Consider the following 17,052-nt stretch of genomic DNA (forward strand, 5'->3'; position numbering starts at 1 on the left):
TAATTAATTGAGAAAATTACTTTGCTATCATCTCAATCTAGTGGCGGAGGCGGGGGCTGGTAGGGGCTTCGGCCATGTAAAGAATTGTTTTTTTCAGCCCTTCCTTGTCAATGTTTATAATGTTAGTAGTAAAATAAATGAAATTTTAGTTCTTTTAAAATAATTTTTTTAATTTAACCCTGTTAATTTTTTTTCCTTGCTCTGCCCCTGCCTCAATGGTACTTGAATTAAAATCTAAGTTTGATTTAGACATTACATGAGAAATTCTTTTATTTAAAAATCATGTTCATGCAGACTAATTTTTTAATCTACAAGTAAATTTATTGATTCATCAAAAACAAGTTCTAAAAAACCCAATACAAATCTCAAATGATTGTGCTTTTCTCTATTTTATTTTACTTTATAGCCTTTAACTCAAAAGTACCTTCTATTTACTTGAAACTATATTCATTGAACTTGATGAAGGCATCGACTTGGTCTTGAAGTTAACTAAAGTATAAAAAAAAATAATCAAAACAACATTGTTAAGAAAAAAAAATTAAAAAGTTTTAAATTGGTCACAAGTCAATCAGATTAATTTTGAGTTGAATTTTTTTGAAATCTTACTCGAGTCAATAAATAAGTTGATCAGGTCTTAGATCAACCTGCCAAACCAAGTTTAATAATAATATTTGAGGCTTGAATGAAACTTTATATAATAGACTTTTATTTTTATTCTTAAATTAGTTCAATAAACATAACTTGGATGGATAGCATCAAACAATATTTTGCAACAATAGAAAAAAACATTGTTGTCAGTTGAGACGATATCTCATTTTTTTTGTGAATTTGTGTTGTTTTAAACTTTCACATTTTTAAAAGAAAATATTGTTAGTTTAATATGCTATATAACCAATTGGTTAGTTACATGTGACATTATTATATTCATGTAAATACATATTTATTATTAATAAAAGATTAATTTATCTTTAATATTCATAAAATATTATATTAATAAATCTAATATTTAATTTATGAATCTAGAGTAAAGATAAATTAAGTCCATGAGACAAAAATATTTTGCAAAGAAAATTATAAAGTTGTTATAATTATAGAATTTCAATTGCATCAAAGCATTGTTTCTAAAATGTTCTTGATCGATGTTCTCTTAAATATTAGATATTTATTAGAGTCATAGAGACTAATATATATTATTTTCTTTTCTTTATAAAAGGAAGCGATTATTCTCATAAATTGAGGTATAAAAGATACCTAAACGATGCATAGAGACTGATACATATTGATAAAAGGATATTAATCACATTGAGAAACTGGTTATTGAAAAGTTAAGTAGAAAAACTACGGCAGTCACATAATAAAGAGCTAGCACTTTACGCATAGCAATCCACATCTTCTAAATAAAGATTTAGAAGATTTCTCACTAGTTGTTCGTGTGGATTATTGTTGGGGGTCGGATAATTAGACAGTTTGTAATTTGCGATAATCCAACTTTTAAAAAATTATTCAATCTCAAAAAAGATTTAATTTTTAAGTAATAAATTCCCTAATAATTTTAAATATGTGGAATAAGATTTTACAAACCCCAAATAATTTTATTTTATTATTTATATTACGAATTAGTAACCCGGCATTTATGAAGGTAACAAACAACGTAGTCAATTATTACAAGACAGAGATGATGATTTCTTCATATTTACCAATCGTTCTGCTTTGTCACAGAATCAGTCAAAGACAACGACGACATCATGATGTTTGACCATGGCAGACCTTGTTCAACATTAACCTTTTGTTTTTGCATGATGTGTTTATTTGTCATTTAAAAATATATTTAATTTAATAAATTATTAAATTAATATTTTTTAGTATTGTTTTTATAGTTTTGATGTATTGATATTAAAATTAAAAAAATTATTTTAATATATTTTTAAATAAAAATAATACTTTTAAAAAATATTTTATATCATAATTGAAGTACAAAAACACAAGATTTTTTATTTCTACGTGTTTTTTTATTTTATTTTATAACTATTAGGGTATATTAGATTCATTTTTGCATAGTGAAACTAAATCTTCCAAAAAATTATAAATAACACTATCAAAAATATTATATGATGGAATATTTGAGTTTTGTAGAAAGTTAATTACTAACACTAATTTTTCGTTTTTGGTAAATTTTTTCCAACATAATTTTCTAGGGGAATTTCAGTCAGAATTTTTTCTTTTTTAATTTATTTAAAAAGATTAATTACAAAATGATTTCATTGGGAATTAATAAAATCTCATCGGAAACATAAATACAAAAATAATATATATTTGAAATTAACAAAATTTATGAAACACAAAAATAATTATTGGAAAATTAGAAAGCTCTTATGTATCAGTATAAATTTACATGTTTTTCTTTTTTAGTGCCACTTTATCTTTATTTTTCGTTGGTATTTAATTCAAGGTTTCTACATCATAAAATATAGACTCTTATAGTTAATTTAATGTAATTAAAAAGTGATAAGAAAGAGAAATTAATAACAAGTCTTGCAAAAAAAAAAATTGAATGAATTATTTGCATAATATATTTATTGTTGAATTTTGTTTATTATAAGTTTTTATTTAACGTAAAGTTTAAAAAATATATCAATCCATTTTAAGGCTTTTTGAGTTGTTTAAAAACTTGTTATAATATAAAGATTAAGTTATGTTATAATATAAATGAAAATACAATTGATTTCTTTGATACAATTTAAAATGGATTTAATAAAAATAACAAAGTAATTCAAATTATAAATAGAATTACACAAATTGGGTGTTAAATGCATTGATATTTTGAGTGAAAAGAAAAATTAACAAAACAATTTAAATTATAAATAGGTTTGTTAGAGTTGAGTGTTAATTATATTAAGATTTGAGTAAATTCTTGGTGTTTGACCTAATTCCATTTTTTTCACATAAAAAAAAATGGAATTTTTTCACATAAATTCCAGTTGATTGTTTTTTTTTTTTTCACATACACCCATACACTAATAACAATATTAATAAAGTTAAATCATCTAAGTGGTGGGCCAATGGTAAGAGCTTGAGACCAAGAGATTTGCTCTCTTTGTGGTCTCAGGTTCGAGTCCTGTGGTTGCTCATATGATGGCCACTGGAGGCTTACATGGTCGTTAACTTCAGGACCCGTGGGATTAGTCGAAGTGCGCACAAGCTGACCCGGACACCAACGTTAAACTAAAAAAACTATATATTGATAAAGTTAATTACATTAATTAACATAGGTTATCATATAAAAATTTAATTGTACTAGTGTAATACACTAGTTATACATATTATAATTTAAAATATTGTTATAGTCAAATTAAAACATCTATGACGATTTTGTAATGGAATGAAATAATGAGATTAAAAACCCTTTTTGGTCCATGATTCATTACCTATTAATTGATATTGTACATGAAATAACACCTCAATAAACCAAAAACAATTAAATATAACTATGAGAGGAAACTCAACTGGTCAGATTTTAGATTTGCATTTAATAGTCACGAGTTCAAGTCCCCTCAAAGCCATTGAAGGCTTACATGATCATTAACTTTAGGATCCGTGAGATTAGTCAAGGTACGCGCAAATTAACCCAGATACCCACATTAAAAAAACAAAAACAAAAAACCATCAATCATGCTCATAAATCTTCTTAATAATATTTAACCATCAATTATATCATAAACAGCATTGCATTTAGGAGGAAATCAATCATCAGAATTATCAATTGATCTTACAGGAGTAACAGCATAATAAGAAAATTCTAACTTCAGGTCATAATCAAATCATCATGATCATCAAAAAAAAATCTAACATAATAAAAAAAATTACAAGGAGGGGGAAATGAGGTCCACAGAATTCTGGCATCTGTAAGGAGAGAATATGCAGAAATTGTTGGAAAATAATAATAAAAATATAAAATAAAAACAATTGGAGATGCAGGGGATCGAACCCTGTACCTCTCGCATGCAAAGCGAGCGCTCTACCATTTGAGCTACATCCCCTACATGAAATTGAAAGCAGCTAGGATTATTTACTTATGACTTAATCTAAATGCCCCACAGGTAAAACACAGTTTATTTAGAACAAATCAGATTAAATTGTTAAGGGGGAAGGCATAAATACAGTACTGTGAGAGTTCAAAGATCAATTTTGTGTTCTTTGCTCTCACTGTAATCAATGATCTAATTAATAATCAATTCTGTAGAGAAAACACACCAAATTTTCTACACAATGATTTCCATGCTTACTTCTTCAGAGCAACATTGTCTTCGAGGGTGCTTGGTAGTGTGGTAGCGGTTGTTTTTCAAATAACTTTTTGCACCGAAATACATGCCAATGAATTTTTTTATTTTTTAAAAATTATTTTTAACATCAGCATATCAAAACGATCCAAAACGTATAAATCATATTAAATTTTAGTAAAAAAAAATTAAATCTTTTAAGAACACGGATAAAAGGTTTTCTAACAAGCTGTGGTTTCGCATCTGCAACGAAACCCTTTTCTCTCATTTCACCAATAAGCTGCACTGCCCTTGAATATTCATCCTTGTGCTGGAGAAATCCTCTGATAATAACATTATAAGAAAATTCATTTGGAGCACGGCCATGAATTGGATCTTTATTGATTTTTCTTGTTGGCTTTTTATATCTTATTGATTTTTAATTGGAAAATATAATTTGTTTCTGTTTCAGTTTCAATTTATCATGATTTTAATTAAACACCTCGATATTTAATTGATTTTTAATTTTATGAGAATTTATTTTAAATAAAACAAATATCAAGTCTTCAATCTTCATTAACAACACTCTCCTTTATGTTTTTCCATCATCAACGGCTCGTCGGTTTACTCTTTGGTCTTCACCACAAGTTGTTCTATTTATAATGTGATATTCTCCATTCCCTTGTATTTTTCCGGTTCTAATTGCCCATGATTTTGAATAAAAATTATTTCTTTTATAATGTTTTGTTTGATGGAATGATTAGTATGATGATTTTGAAGTGATTGGGTAATGAATAGGCAGTAGAAATTTTGAAGTGATTTGCCGATTTGGTAATGAATTTTTATTCAAAAAATCATGTTCTCATTTTATATACTCTCTCCTATTTTGTGCTCTTCGAGTCTCTGCCTCTCTCTCGTTTGTTTTATTGATGGTAAATTCAGTAAAAAAAATGTGTTCAATTGTTGATAATATTTTGTTAATGGTGGAGATTGGAGAGAATAAAAAATAATTGAGATGTCAATTATTATTGAATTAGAGAAATAATTACTCTGTTAATTCTCTTGATTAGCACTAATAAACTGTCATTTGAATCAGATAAATAAGTTTTTGGTCTTGCCTTTTGATTTTTATCATTGCAGATTTTTGGGAAATAAACAGTGTGCAGGGAAGGATTTTGTTGTGCTCGTGGCTAGGCTGCTTGTCGTGGAATTCTTTTTAAGGTATGATTCTTTTGAGATAGAGGTTGGCATATAGATTTATAGGTGTGCACAACTTAATGTGTACATGTTACATGGACAGAATGCATATAGATTTATAGGATGTGGTTTTTTTTTTATTATTATTAACGTGGGTGTACGGGTCAGCTTGCGTTCACCTCGACTAATCCCACGAGCCCTGAAGTTGATGACCATGTAAGTCTCCAGTGACCCTGAAATTTGTGAGACTCGAACTGGTGATTTCTAGGAAACAAATTTAAAATCTAACCAGTTGAACTATATCTCTCAGGGTTGATAGAACGTGGTTTCTTGGTTCAGTAAATGCTACCTGCCTTGATTTAATGTTGGGTTTTAAGTGGTATTTCTTCCCCTACCCTGCCGATAATCAGGTCAGCTGGTTAGGAATGTGTCAACAACTGCTGTTATGGGCTTATCTCCAAAAAACAATCTTGATTTTCAATTGTAATTCTTGGTTGAGATTCTGAATTCTTTGTCCATATAGTTTGAATTGATATCCAGTAATGAACCTTGATGATGAGAAGTGACTGATTCTGAACTCTCTCTCTCTCTCTGCGGGAATTGGCCTGCTCTCAGTTGATCACTTATAAGTTCATGCCTCGCCTAAAACAACCTGAACCAGCACTAGAAATGCGTCAAAAAATTGATGAAAGAGTGTCAATTCAATTCAAAATAAAAACCAAACCCAGTTTTCTCAATAAAAATACACTTCAGGAGATGCATATAAAGGGTTATTATGAGTATTAGATGATCCTTTTTTCTTGAAAAACAAGTCTCCCACAAGAGGGACTATGGGCTTCTTCTTCATTGCCTTCCTCTCCTCCTTTCCTCGGGAGCACCCTTTCTCCTCCCCAAGACTCAATATTTGAGCCAAGGTTGGAGAATTCTCCATTCTTATCATCAATTCTCTCATCCTTTCTTCCTCTTTAAGAAGAAGATCTTCCTTCTTTTCCCTCTCAAAACTCACCTCTCTCATCTCTACCGCCTCTTTAGCTGCAGCTGCCTCTGCCCTAGCCAACTTTAGACATATTCTTGTGAAGCTCGGCATTCAAAGAAGCAAGTGCAATTTCAGTCTCGGACTCTCTCTCCTTTAGTAAATTCAGTTCAGCCTCAAGTTTCATTAGAGCACCAAAGACCTCATTTTGTTCATGATGATGATCTTCTTTAGGGCTTCTGTAGCTAGGATTTGGTGATAAGAACCTCCATGAAATGTTTTCTTCTCCAGGAGGATTATAATAAGGCTTCGAAGAGTATATTTCTCCTACGAGAAACCGCTTGCCGATGATGGCAACAGCTTCTTTGACTGATCGAAATGGGCGAGAAGTGTCAACCGAGGAGCTGTAGTCCTTTGCTGGTTTTGGAGAAAGAGTAGGGGTTTCCATATTGTTGAAGAATGACTAGACATTGGTGGTGTTTTGGAGGGGTGAGAGGGAATATTTGATGACGGGATTGGTTTGGTCCAGGTTTTCTTTGCTTTTACTTCAAAATATTACAGAGTATAAGAAGGAGAAGCTATGGGAGATGGAGGCTGTAAGTTTGTATTAGGAAGACAGACTAGAAAACTACCACTACAACATGGATCCTTCTATTTTTCATCCATTTTTTATATATATACAGTCCTTTTTCAACAAAAAAAAAAAAATTAATAATCAAATTTTGTTTTTCAAATAAAACTACCAAGATATATTTATTAAAAATCGATAACACAGGAACTTCTAGACTCATTAAACATAATCAAATGCATCGATTTTTGGCAAAATCTGCAGGCCTGTAACAAAGGATGGATGAGCTGTGCAACTCGCCTTCCGTTTTTACTGTTATCCCAGAGGGACTAGCAAACCTTTTCCCATGCAGTCCATTTCTGATATCTTATTTAGAGGGTTAACACCCGTTTGTTTACTGGAAAGTAATTTTTTTTAAAATTGAATTATTTTTTGATATTTGGTAGTGTAATGAAAAATAAATTAGAAAACACTTTCCAGTGTTTGGTTATGTCATGGAAAATAAGCTGGAAAATAATTTATTAATGTTTTATTTTTTTCAAGTTTATTAAAATAGTGAGAAACAAATCTTATAAATTAAAAAGTTGAATGAGAATGAAATTAAAAAAATATATAATTTCATAAATTATATTAAATAAAATAAATAATAATCAAAATACTAGAGATCAAATCTAAAAATAAAAAAAAATTAAAAGATGAAGAAATTAAAATAATAATAATTTACATTTCATAAATTATTTCAAATAAAATAAGTAATAATCAAAAGAATGAGGGCCAAATTTGATAGATAAAAAATTTCAATTAAAAAATGATAAGGGAAAAGCAAATAACAATTATAAAAATAAAAACCAAAATTAATATAAAAATTAAATTCTAAGGGATGAAATATTCAAAACAAATATTCAAAACAAAATATATATAGTAATTAAAAGTTTGAGAACCAAATTTGATATAATCAGCAAATAATATGACATTTCTAAATTTTTCACAACTTCCGGAAAGTATTTTCCATCCAAAATGAAAGGAAAATACGTCCTGGAAACCAAGCTAAATTTTTCTTTGACTAGAAAGTGTTTTCCGTTGATCGGAAAGTGTTTTGCGTTGACCAACTTTTCTAATGGCAAACAAACACAAGAAAGTTTGGAAATTGATTTTCAAAATTAGTTTCCGGGAATCAAACGCAGCCTAAGTGATATTCAAACTTCTTGGAGCTGGGCAAAAACGATGATCAGCAGATAAGAAAGTATAACGAGGATCCTACTCTAAATTAGTTAGTATCAGCAGCTATATTTCGAAGAGCATGGTGAAGATGGTTGTGTGAATACAAAATGATTTGCAATTTCAATTTCCTCAAATTCGATTTTCAAAATATCAGTATCCAACGACTGCATCCTTCTACACTGTACACAATCTAATGTGGTATATATACAGTTATTAAGAGTTCAATGACTCCTTTTATTTGATAATCTCATGCTCTGGACTAGAAATCTGGAAGTGTATCATAGGAGTTGAACTGCAGCAATGGCTGGAATTTTCTCGCGTAATTTCTGGGTGACAGCCACTCGTACAGTCATGACCCCAGCTGCTGGCCCTGTTAATCGGACTTTAACTATTGGTTCCTCAATTGCCACTAGTTCAAGAGATCCTCCTGCTGCCCCCAACAAGGTATGGCCTTATTTCTTCCAGTACCTGGCACAATAACAAGTATATAACCAGCTGACAACAATGAAGTTTGAGAAGGAAATGGCCATCATATACTTCCAATTTGGGCTTATTTTGGGATTGGAGAGCAGGGGTGTTTATATGAGGAAGAAAAGGAAGATACAAAAATGTCGCCCCAGCCATAAGGCTATGAGGTTACGGGCCCTAATGAAAAGCAGAACATTGCCAATCAGAAACAGCTCAACATCTCTCATCAGGCATTGCATCTCAAAGGCAGTAACTTCAGGGGCCTCAATAAAATGAAATACACCGGCACAAAAACACCGTTGTGCTTCTGACCATCTTAGACTTGACAGAAGCAAATATGTATATTGATAGAAAAGTACCCTATAGTATCAGAGAACAGGGGAAAGATTACAATACAGGAGAAAAGAGACTTCACCAAGAAACAAAAGCAGAAAAGAACCAACCAAAAACAACAGAAGAAAGACATCAAAACTCTCCAATTTCACTGCAAACCTGCTGAAGAAAATCTCTAGAGAGTGATAGCACCAATTTTAAGCTAGTAGAACTAGCTTATCCTAAAGCAGGACAAAAAAATAAGAGCTTCCAACCTAAAAAATTCTAAAGTTTCCCTCCTGCCAAAGATTCCAAATCAATGACAAAGCACAGTACCACAAGACTTCCTCCTTATAAATTCCCAACACCCTCAAACCTTTGTTAAAAGCAGCTCTTATAAGGTATAGAACACTCAAGAATATCCAGATACTTTGAAAACCCTATCCCAAAGTATAATATCAATTGAGGCTATTACTGATAGACATCACAGCCAAAGTTGTTACATAATGATTACCTATCATGTGTTATGACCGCGTCACAGAAAATGCAGCAACCTATTGGGATATAAAAAAGTCAAATAGAATCTTATTAACAGCTTAAGCTACTACTTGTCTGTCTGCCTTGATGGCAGTGTGTGAGCCACATAAGCTAATTATCTGACAATAGGCCATTGAGGAAAGAACCTAGCCCGTAATTCCATTTCCATTTTCCTGCAAAGGCAAAATTCTCTTAGAAGGGAGGTAAGCCTTGGTATTAGAGTCATATAGGCTTGAATCATAAGAGCAATGGCAGTTATAGTTAACTTCTACTGCCACTTGGACGATACAAGATTGTCTTCATTTATTGGATGCCAATTTTTCCTTATTGCCAAAGTGTAAGGTCGGAAGTTTGGCCTGCATAGAGTGCTTCCCTTTACTGGAACTAGCTTGATCTTTGTCAAATTCTATCACCCCCTTCTGCTTGTCTTTGTTTTGAATACTGCCATCTTGATGACAAGAATTTAAGAATTTGCATCAACTCTTCAGCATCATCTGATCAAGAAGAGGAATAAAAGACCTCTTCTTAGGTGAAACTCCATTCTTCAGAATGAAGATGAGGCACTGAATTCATTGTCAGTGGAGTCTGCTGCCCCTTCCGCATCTGAAAAGTCTGCCAATTCTCTGCTATCAAATCCTGACACAAGAGGATGATCGAATTAACATCTCAGCAGACAATCTGAACATAGGCTTCCTCACTAGACATCTCTCACGTCCTTGGAAACATCAGGAGGAATTTTCATCAATTCATGAGCAATCTTTCTCAAAAGTTCTTCTGTGGTGGTTTCAGGATTGAAATCCCAAACTGGCTTCCCTACAAACATCGCAAAAACTATGCATCCAAGATCCCAGATGTCAGAGGGAGCCTCCAGCACATAACAAGACTTGCTTGGCAAACATCTTGTAGGCGAATTGCATAACAACAACTTTTTGCTGGCTACTGAAAACATAATATAGAAATCTGATTCAATGTAAGGCCAGAACCATTCATCAAGATGAACTATTAGTTTAGCAATTCCAATGATTTAGTGGCAAATAACCGGTGTCATTGTTAAGATGTTGAAAAAATTGAACTAAAAATAACTTCCACATTGACAAAAAAATACTTGATATTTGCCACATGAATTCGCAGCATGGAGAAATAAAAATTTACATCACCTTTTCACCTTGACGAACTTCATGTAAAGCCTAGATACTTCTTCAGAACAAGATTGTCTTCATTCGATAACAGATCTTCTACCAAGCTGTGGTTCCCTCATCTGCAACGAAACCTTTGTCTCTCATTTCACCAATAAGTTGCACTGCCCTTGATTCATCCTTGTGCTGGAGAAATCCTCTGATAATAACATTATAAGAAAATTCATTTGGAGGGCAGCCATCCTCCTCCATCTTTCGGAAAGCTTCCAATGCTTCATCTAACAATCCTTCTTTACAAAGTCCATTTATTATTGTTGTGTATATCTGAACATCAGGCTGCAACCCATGGACAAAGAGTTCTGAAAATAGTTTCCTTGCATGGTTAAGATTCCCAGATTTGCACATGGAATCAATCAAGATGGTATACATCACCAGATTAGGCTTCAAGTACGTACCTTGCATTGCTCGAAATAGTCTGAATGCCTTACCAAGATACCCTTGTTTGCAAAAGCCTTCGAGCAATACTGAGTAAGTACATAAATCTGGGAGGTATCCATTAGTGTGCATATCCTTGAAAAGCTCTCGTGCTTCCCTAAGCTTGCCTAATTGGCAAAAGGCATGAATAAGAGTAGTGTAACTAACAGTGTTCGGAGTTAAGCCTTGATGAATCATTTCATTAAAAAGCTGCTTGGCCTCATCTATCCTTTTGACCATACAATATCCATTAATTAAGATGCTATAACTAAAAACATCTGGTTTACAACCCCTGGTTATCATGACATCAAACAGCTTTCTAGCTTCAACAACTTCCATCTGCAAGGAATATCCATGCATCAATGAATTGTAAGTAATAACGTTAGGCTCCACGCCCATTTCAGTCATTGTTTTTAACACACCTTGAGCCTCTAAAACATTGCCTTCTTTACAGAATATATCAATCAATAGGCTGAAGGTGACAATATCTGGCATGATATTCAAACTCGTCATTTCATTTAGCATTGTCGAAGCCTCCTTCCATCTGCTGAAACTGCATAAGCCCTGGATTAAAGAGGTGTAACTGACAACTGTTGGGGAAATGCCTTTAGCCTTCATGTAAGAGAAGATATCCAAAGCCTCATTCACCAGCCTATCTTTGCAAAGACTGTCAATGAGTGTACTATATGTCACCACATCCGGCTGGCAGCCTACCTCTCCCATTTTCTTAATCAATCCAGCAGCCGCCGCAGTTTCCCCCATCTTACATAAGCCATTTATAATCGTAGTATAAGTGTAGACATCAGGTTGACACCCTCTTGCTACCATGTCATCAAATAATTCCAGGGCTTGGGCAAATTCACCCGCTTTACAGAGCCCATTGATTAAGGTGGTAAAGGTGATAATAGTGGGTTGAAGACCAAGTTTAATGACTTTGGCCAAGACAGAGAACCCCAGATCAACATGTTGCATCAGGCAGAAGCAATTGATCAGGATATTAAGCGTACAAGTATTAGGAGAGAGCCCAGCTAATTCCATTTGTTTGGAAAGGGAAATCACAGCATCGTAGTACTGTCTCATTCTGACAATTGCAGACAATAATTTGTTGAATTGGATGATACAAGGCAGGGGTTTCCTATGAAGCATGTGATTGAAAGAAGCAAGGGCATCATCAATGTTTCTAAAAGAAGAAGAAGCATCATCATTTTTGTGTTTATATCTACTTCTACTGCTACTGCTACTGGTAAAAGAAGAAATGGAGTTGTAGTGGTTGGTAGACGAGAGTGATGAAGTGATTGGAGATAGAAGAATCATACCCATTATTTTCATTTGGCATCGCTGAATAAAAAAGGCTTCTGAACCTCGACGTCTCGCCGCCGCCGACATCGACCTTCCGCTGTGTTCTTCCTTCTCCTTGTTGTCTGGTTTTTTATTGACCAAAACGACATGTACACTTTGCAACAAATCTGGAAGATTGAAGAAAGGGTTTTGGTATTTTTACTGCCCAAAACGACAGAGACTCTCTCTCTCTCTCTCTCTCTCTCTCTCTCTCTGACAAGGAATGCAGAAGCTTGGGGAAGATAATTAGTGGGGATGAACGGTTGGGATCATGCCTGGGGACGTGGACGGCTGGATTTACCTGTCAAAGGAAATGCTGACACAATCAGGTCAGGTCCATAATACGTTATAAAAGGTGTTTCTAAAAACATATTAATTTTTTATTTTTTTTTAAATTATAAAATGATTTATTTTTATGTCTCTAATGGGTTTTTGTTTTTTTTCCTCCCATGCATGATACTAACAGTTTATTTTGGGTTAATTATTGCTTTTTTTTGTAAACATTATTTACAATGTTTTTTTTAAATCATATATTTAAATTAAACAGGATTATGAAACCCAGATCTTGTATGTTTCTTGCTTCTCCAGAAAACCAGCGCGCCTTCAACATATTTTCTACCTGGCCCGCCTGTCTAGTGAGCTACCGAAAGGAAAAGAATTTGTTGAGCAAAAGTGTGGGGCAATGTTCTTTAGTCTTCGCCCTACCCTCCCTAATCTCTATTAAGGTTTTGTGTCCTAACATCTAAAGGTTAGCAGGTGAGAAAGATTAGCTCGTTTTGGTTGCACCCTTCGACTCCTTGCAATGGCTTTGGAATTGAAGGAGCAATGGAGGAAGAAGTTTCAGGAGTAGGAGAGGGATGCTTGACACAGGTAGTAGCTAGGCTGCCGGTATCTAGAGCAAAATGGTTGGTTTTAACTCAGATCTCTATATCCTTCCCGAGCCGTGTCTTGCTCCTCTGTCATTTCCATCAGAGAAGAGCGATGTTGGCACCAAGGAAAAGGCTCTGCTAAATAGTCTTCTTTGGTGTCAAATATGGGACCTTGTTGTTTGAACATTTCGTTAAATGTGGAGGGTTTGGATGTCTTCTCGATTTTGTTCTTCAGGTTGTTCTACCTTACTGTTTTTAGCTATATTCTTCATTGACCGATAAATTGTAGGTCGAATCTTCCAAGTCTCAGGTGCTTGTCATCTGAATTTAATGGAGAAGGAGACAAACTCGCAGAAAATTCTCTGTCAAAGTGTAACACAATCAAGGTCTAAAAATAGACTTTATATGACTATTTTTCCCCTTTCATTTCGCTGCACCCCATGAACTATAACCCAACAAAACTCCTTCAAGTGTTTCTTCATTTTCATCTATGATCATTGTGTCCCTTCTATGCTGGCGCGGGGCAAGACTAGCGAAGAGGCTACCATTCTCGCCCTCCAGCCAGCGCTAGCCCCACGACCATAGGAACAATCAGCATGACTTTTAATGCGCACCCTTTTCAGCTCTTAGAAATCAATGTTATATCAGGCCAAGACCTGGCTCCTGTGTCCAAATCTATGCGTACTTATGCAGTAGCTTGGGTGCATCCAGGAAGGAAACTGTCTACCAAGGTTGACCAAAATGGCCACATCAATCCTCAATGGAACGAGAAGTTTGTGTTCCGCGTTGATGACACGTTCATAAATGCTGAGAACTCTTCTATCATGATTGAAATCTATGCTGCGGCATGGCTACGCGATGTTCAGATTGGGTCTGTAAGAGTTCTGATAAGCAACTTATTTCCTTCTAACAACAACAACAACAAAATGCGCTTTGTTGCACTTCAGGTTCGCCGCCCATCAGGAAGACCTCAAGGGATCCTTAACATGGGGGTGCAGGTGCTGGACAGCACAATGCGCAGCATGCCTTTATATACAGAACTTAGTGCGTCTGCAGTTGGCTTCAATGACCTCATTAATGCCAAAACCAACGGGAAAGACCTAGAAGAAAAGGGTGCAAAATTGCGACGCACACAGAGTGACCGAACTGACCACACCACCACTGATGAATCTGGACTGAAAGAGGGTGGTGTCAGGTCACTTGGTGGCTCGTTGATTAACTCTTCGGTGGCTAAACCTAGTGTTAAAGACAATGGCAATGGCAATGGCAGCATGGTCAATGGATCTCTTTGCTCTGATGTGGGGCCTTCTGCGTCTGTTGTGGCAGCAGCAATTGCTAAAGGATTGATTAAAACACCAGCAAATGCTGGTCAGCAAGATACAGATGGTGCAGGGAGCTCTATTCTTGAGGATTGGACAGAAAATGATAGTGCCGAAGGCCTAAGAACAAAGCTTGAGAGATGGAGAACAGAACTTCCTCCAGTTTATGATAATGATCTTCGGAAGATGCAATCGAGAAGCAGAAACAAGAAGCACAGGCGCAGGTCAGAAGGTGGGCGGTTGTTTTCATGTTTTGGCAATGCCTTCGGGTGTGAAATTTCCATTACTTGTGGTGGGCGCAATAACAAGAAAAGGTGTGGAAATCACAAAGTCTGTCATCTTAGCTCTGTGGACAGTCAATCATATTTATAAGATGACGACGAGATTTTTTGTCCCGTCTCTTTTTAGCACAAAACGAAAGTTGGAAATGACTAGAAATAAGTCATGGTGCTTGTACGTCTTTTTCTTTAATGGTCCCTGGTTGCTAGTAGACATTTTGCTTCTGTATACTGTGAGAGAAAAGGTTGTTTCTTTGTACATGATGAATGACGTACTTATTGTTTGTCGGGGATTTTTGTGCATAATCCTAATGGCCAAGGCTGGTGAAGGAGGATTTGCACTATAATATCAAAGGATAATAGATATCTGTTTTTCTTTTTTGCTACTCGGGCTCATTTTTCTATCATTTCTCTTGTTAATTTGCTATTTCTTCTGGGGATACAAGGAAACTTTAGAGGCACAAGCCCTCAATTTCCCTTCTGTTGAGTTACATTTTCACTTGTCAATGATAATGGCAGGGGCAGCCAGGTAAGGTTTGTACAATATGACTGTAAATCTGCCTTCTCTTCAGGGCATACAGGCCTCATCACTTGATGAAATAGTCCACCTGCTAAATGACAACGGTCTGCTGTCAAACCCTGAAACCAAAACACTCTGACATCATTATTGGTGTGGACAGGATAGATGATTTTTCAAGCCTGTTTTTCGACATCATTTCCACTACTCCTTTTTTGGCTAGTTTTTCTTCCCCTAAGAATCCTTGCATGCTTGAGTATAAATTAATTTACAATGACAGAATCCTGCATTTTCAAAGAAAGAGTCAATGGGAGGGAAATAAATGCACCAATTCTAGGTAGTGCCATAAGCTGACAAAACTTTCTAACAACTTGCAAAGTAAACCGAAGAAATCGGCAAAAGCTATCTCTCAGTGATCTCGACAGATGCATCTTGATTCCTTTGGCCCTCAGCAAACCTTCGCCTTTTCTAAATCATGCAGCGAATAGCACCAACCACATATACTGTCGACAGTAAAAGCAAGTGTATTCTACAACTATAATAAGTTATGACACTTGCAAGAAATGTAGAGAAAAGTCAGACATATTAGCACAGATACCCTTCCAGCCCCTCTCCCATGGCTAATAGTGATTCAAAATCCAAGCCTCTGAATGAAGAATCAAGAATAATCGCCGAGTATAGAGAGTGTTGGCGGAACCATGCCATCTTGACTGGTGGCCATGCTGTTGATGGTTGTGGAGAGTTCACTCCAAATGGAGATCAAGGGACTAAAGAAGCTTTCATCTGTGAAGCTTGTGGTTGCCATAGAAACTTTCATAGAAAACAGGTGATCATGAGGGATGGTACCATTCTTCTTGATACTCATCATTCACCTCCTCCTCCATATGAACTATATGGAGCTCCATACACCTCTGTCAGCGATGAAGAGTCCCTGTATAATGGAAGCAGCTCTGAGAAGAAAATGAAGGCAAGAAAAAGGCCTAAGAGAGGCACCGCAATGCGCAACAAGAAATGAGGTGAGGCCATTTTCTTCACCCACCACAATAAATTAGACTTCTCTGGTCAGCTTCAAAGGTCGTAATGTTACCCCACATATTGGAAGGTCATAAGTCTCTCTAATGAAGACTTCACTATAATTTCGTTAAATAATCATGCATTTGCCAAAAGATGTTGAGCAGATTGTATGGAATTCTTGTTTTGTTTGGGATCATTAGTTACAAAATCCCATAGACCTAGCGGTTTAACTTGTTTATCTAAAACTTTGCTCGAACCGGATTTCATGTTTAATCATTTGTTTTACCAAAACAATATTATTTCAGTGTTTTTTTTTTTCCAAATGTTTTTTTTTCAAATCAGAACGATATTAAAAATATCAAAACAACTTTATTTTAATAAAATAATAAAATGACATTGTTTCAATTTTATAATTAAAAAAAATCTCAAATGACATCATTTTAATAAATAAAAAAAAGTTATGGGCAGCGCCCGCATCATTAAAGAAACGCGTGAGACGCTTCCTAAAAATCAAATCTAGTCATCCGTCATATAACTAGATATACAGTCATGCCCTCTTTAATATGGAGCGGCAC

The 17,052-nt window shown here is 34.7% G+C and overlaps 3 protein-coding genes and 1 non-coding gene across 9 annotated transcripts; 2 read left to right on the top strand and 2 right to left on the bottom strand.

Annotated features, from left to right (window-relative positions):
• Positions 1-3,964: 3,964 nt before the first annotated feature.
• Positions 3,965-4,037, bottom strand: TRNAA-UGC (transfer RNA alanine (anticodon UGC)). The gene has a single exon. It is a non-coding gene; the product is annotated as a tRNA-Ala (tRNA).
• A 4,270-nt stretch (positions 4,038-8,307) lies between these two features.
• On the bottom strand, positions 8,308-13,441 carry LOC7465949 (putative pentatricopeptide repeat-containing protein At1g12700, mitochondrial). 6 transcript variants are annotated; one of them, XM_052449535.1, is made up of 5 exons: positions 13,100-13,441; positions 11,124-12,781; positions 10,690-11,027; positions 9,510-10,471; positions 8,308-8,683 (listed from the first exon to the last, which is right to left on the bottom strand). In XM_052449535.1, exons 2-3 carry the CDS (start codon positions 12,526-12,528, stop codon positions 10,768-10,770), a joined length of 1,665 nt encoding a protein of 554 aa, XP_052305495.1. In that variant the 5' UTR covers positions 12,529-12,781; positions 13,100-13,441; the 3' UTR covers positions 8,308-8,683; positions 9,510-10,471; positions 10,690-10,767. The 6 variants fall into 6 exon arrangements, with proteins under 6 accessions (XP_052305495.1, XP_024447349.1, XP_024447348.1 ...); XM_024591581.2 differs by having other exon boundaries at positions 8,308-10,471; positions 10,690-12,277; positions 12,459-12,781; XM_024591580.2 differs by having other exon boundaries at positions 8,308-10,471; positions 10,690-12,322; positions 12,459-12,781.
• A 369-nt stretch (positions 13,442-13,810) lies between these two features.
• On the top strand, positions 13,811-15,332 carry LOC7453539 (uncharacterized). The gene has a single exon (XM_002325309.3). The coding sequence runs from the start codon at positions 13,946-13,948 to the stop codon at positions 15,038-15,040; it is 1,095 nt and encodes a 364-aa protein (XP_002325345.1). The 5' UTR covers positions 13,811-13,945; the 3' UTR covers positions 15,041-15,332.
• A 405-nt stretch (positions 15,333-15,737) lies between these two features.
• Positions 15,738-16,661, top strand: LOC7487193 (zinc-finger homeodomain protein 2). The gene has a single exon (XM_002325310.4). It carries the CDS (start codon positions 16,080-16,082, stop codon positions 16,476-16,478), a length of 399 nt encoding a protein of 132 aa, XP_002325346.1. The 5' UTR covers positions 15,738-16,079; the 3' UTR covers positions 16,479-16,661.
• Positions 16,662-17,052: the final 391 nt, after the last annotated feature.

This window comes from Populus trichocarpa, chromosome 19 (assembly GCF_000002775.5).
Source record: "Populus trichocarpa isolate Nisqually-1 chromosome 19, P.trichocarpa_v4.1, whole genome shotgun sequence".
NCBI lineage: Eukaryota > Viridiplantae > Streptophyta > Magnoliopsida > Malpighiales > Salicaceae > Populus > Populus trichocarpa.